Source organism: Plectropomus leopardus, unplaced genomic scaffold, assembly GCF_008729295.1.
Source record: "Plectropomus leopardus isolate mb unplaced genomic scaffold, YSFRI_Pleo_2.0 unplaced_scaffold17374, whole genome shotgun sequence".
Taxonomy (NCBI): Eukaryota; Metazoa; Chordata; class Actinopteri; order Perciformes; family Serranidae; genus Plectropomus; species Plectropomus leopardus.
This window is the reverse complement of record NW_024618692.1, coordinates 1-2,693: the sequence shown is the minus strand read 5'-3', so window position 1 is coordinate 2,693 and position 2,693 is coordinate 1. Positions and strand designations below refer to the sequence as shown.

The 2,693-nt window shown below is 52.4% G+C and overlaps 1 protein-coding gene across 1 annotated transcript; it reads right to left on the bottom strand.

Moving 5' to 3' along the window:
• Positions 1-85: 85 nt before the first annotated feature.
• Positions 86-1,056, bottom strand: LOC121964830 (transmembrane protein 121-like; the record flags this gene model as incomplete). The annotated part of the gene is made up of 1 exon (XM_042515013.1): positions 86-1,056. A coding segment is annotated over exon 1 (971 nt), but the record flags the coding sequence as incomplete, so codon positions are not given.
• Positions 1,057-2,693: the final 1,637 nt, after the last annotated feature.

Below are 2,693 nucleotides of genomic sequence, written 5' to 3'. Positions count from 1 at the left end.
CTGCTCCTCCTGCTGCTCCTGCTGCTGCTCCTCCTGCTCCTCCTGCTGCTCCTGCTGCTCCTCCTCCTCCTCCTCATCCTCCTGCTCCTCCTCCTCTAGTATGGTGGTGAAGTCCTGGATGACGACTCGGGGCAGCACCAGCGGCGGCGTGCTGGTCGTCTGAACATCGGCCGCAGAGTTTTCGTGGATCTCGGCTCCCCGCTTTGCAGGAGGACACGCCGGCTGACGCCTCTGGCACTCCAGCAGGCTGCAGCTCTTCACCACAATGGCGATCACGTTCTTCCCCATCATGATGGCGGACACGCTGGCGTCACCATAGATCAGCAGGTTCCCACCACGGATCAGCAGTGTGACGACGTTGATGGCGGCGAGGCTGAGGATGGGGTACAGCAGCATCCTGTGCGGGACGATGTTGACGCCCTGCATGCTGATCTCGCTGAGTGACACGCAGGGCAGCAGCAGCAGCAGGATGTAGCAGTAGAAGAAGACGAGGCCCTCCGCCCACAGTGGGACGCCGTCCCCCCGCAGCTCCCACAGGTTGGCCTGGACGTCCAGCACGTCCAGTAGGTCCAGCACCACCCAGAACAGGCGGCTCCGGATCTCCTCTCGCTTCTTGTAAGGACGCAGGTACTCCAGGTGGTCGATGGCCGCCAGCGTCACAAACACGATGGGCATGCAGACGGACAGCAGCAGCGTGAGCGCCCTTCGGGACGCGCCTGCCTCCGTCACCTCGCCATCCCCGCTCACGTCCTGGGTCTTGTAGTTCTGGTACACAAAGTAGACCTTGATCTCCAGGATGAAGATGTAGAAGAACCAGAGGATCATGGCGTAGCCTCGCCGGGCCGTGTGCACCTCTGACCCTGCCCACACCGCCACATACCGCAGCACGATGAGGAAACAAGCATCGCCCGCGAGCACGGTGACGCACACGCCGACCTTCCGGGGCCCCGGGTTCTGCTCCACCAAGTAGGCATCCATCAGCGCCAGGCTGGTCATGATGAGGGCCGCCGTCAGGCAGACGTGGGGTCTGTTCGCAGCGTGGCGCCGGGGAACCATCGCCAGTCGCTTTGAAATAGGCGAGAACAAACAAAACCACACTGCAGTTCCTCTGATGACCACCAGGGGGTGCTCCAAAACACACAAAATATTCCTTCCTACAAGGGTTAAAGGTCCAGTTTAAGACAGCGATCCTCAACTTAGGACCCGCGGGCCAAATCTGGTCCCTGATAGGGTCCCTGTCGGCCCCCCAGCCATTTTCTAATGTACAATAAAAATAAAGTGATTGACTCTGTGAATAGTTTTTGTCCTTTTAGTGTCCATAAGGTGTCAGAGACACAAAACAGCATCAGAATAGAGCTTGTTGATCAAAAAATAGCCAGAGGAGGATCCCCCAAATTTTGCTCGCTGTGTATCGTTGTGGTTGGTTGTGTCTTCGTTACCTCAGAATCATCGTTTATATCTACACAAGAAGCAGCTCCTCGTATACGGAGGTCGCCATGGCGCTGAAGGAACTCTAACCAGGACCGGTTTTGACTGGTTGCATCAGCAGTCCTCACCACTAAATCCCAAAACCACAGAAGCGTCCCAAAATCCTTGAAACATTTTGGAAAAAAAAGTCATCATATTTCCAGACAACAAAGTCATAATAATCCCAAAAAGGAAGGTTGAATTGAATATTTCGATAAATATTTCCTTCCATCAGCCACCGTGACGAGCAGTGACTGAAAAACACAAAGTTTTTACCATGGAACGTATTTCTCGAGAGTTTTTCCCAGTTTAAATCACACCTCTGTGGAGAATTCAGCTCCCCGTAAAAACCTCCTGAACACTGAAGGAATTCTAACCAGGAGAAGTTTCAGCTGGTTGAAATCAGCACTAAATCTGACACAACGGAGCTTAAAAGTCACTTTTTTCCTGTTTTTTTAATTTTTTATTAGTTTTGATTATTCCTCAGGTAAATCGATATTTCTTTCTTTAGAGTTCAGAAACTTTCAACATTCAGTCTTTGTGCTCCCAGTTAGAATCAGCGTCTGACTGGGATTTTCACATTTCAGACTGGGCTCTTTGCCCAGGCTTAGCATCGGCGTTTTTGGGTTTTTGTCCATCAGTCCTCATGACGTCAGTAATCGTCCAAACTCAGGTGGATCAAAATCCACCTTCAGGCTCTCCCTCATCCTGTCATCAGTGCGTGTGCCGTAACTTCAGAGATCTTCACATCGTTTTTAGCTCCGGAGATTCAGTCACCTTCTGTGTTTGTACCGGTGCGAGGGTTTAGATAAAACCTTAAAAAACGGATCCAGTGAAACTCCTGTGATCTCCAACACGAGTCAGAGTTTAAAAACGTTCCTCAGAGAACCGCTGAAGGAACCGAACGAGGAGACGAAACCCCGCCGCTCCTCCTCTCTGATCTGTGAGTCAGGAAAGTTTCCCACGATACATTTCTGCGTGAACTTCCGTCTGACTTTGACAGACATCAGCCGCAATCAGGATGATCCAGAAGATGAGAATCACAGAGCCGAGTGTGGACTCGCTGAGACCGGTCTGTCCAAAGTGTCCCCGCCTCGTCTTCGTTTCCTCCACAGCAGCAAACAGGAAGCTGGAACATCAGCAGCCATCTGAACCCAGAATGTGTCTGCAGAGAGGAGGTCATTCATCAGCCACACCTCCTCCTCCTCCTCCTCCTCTCGCTCCTC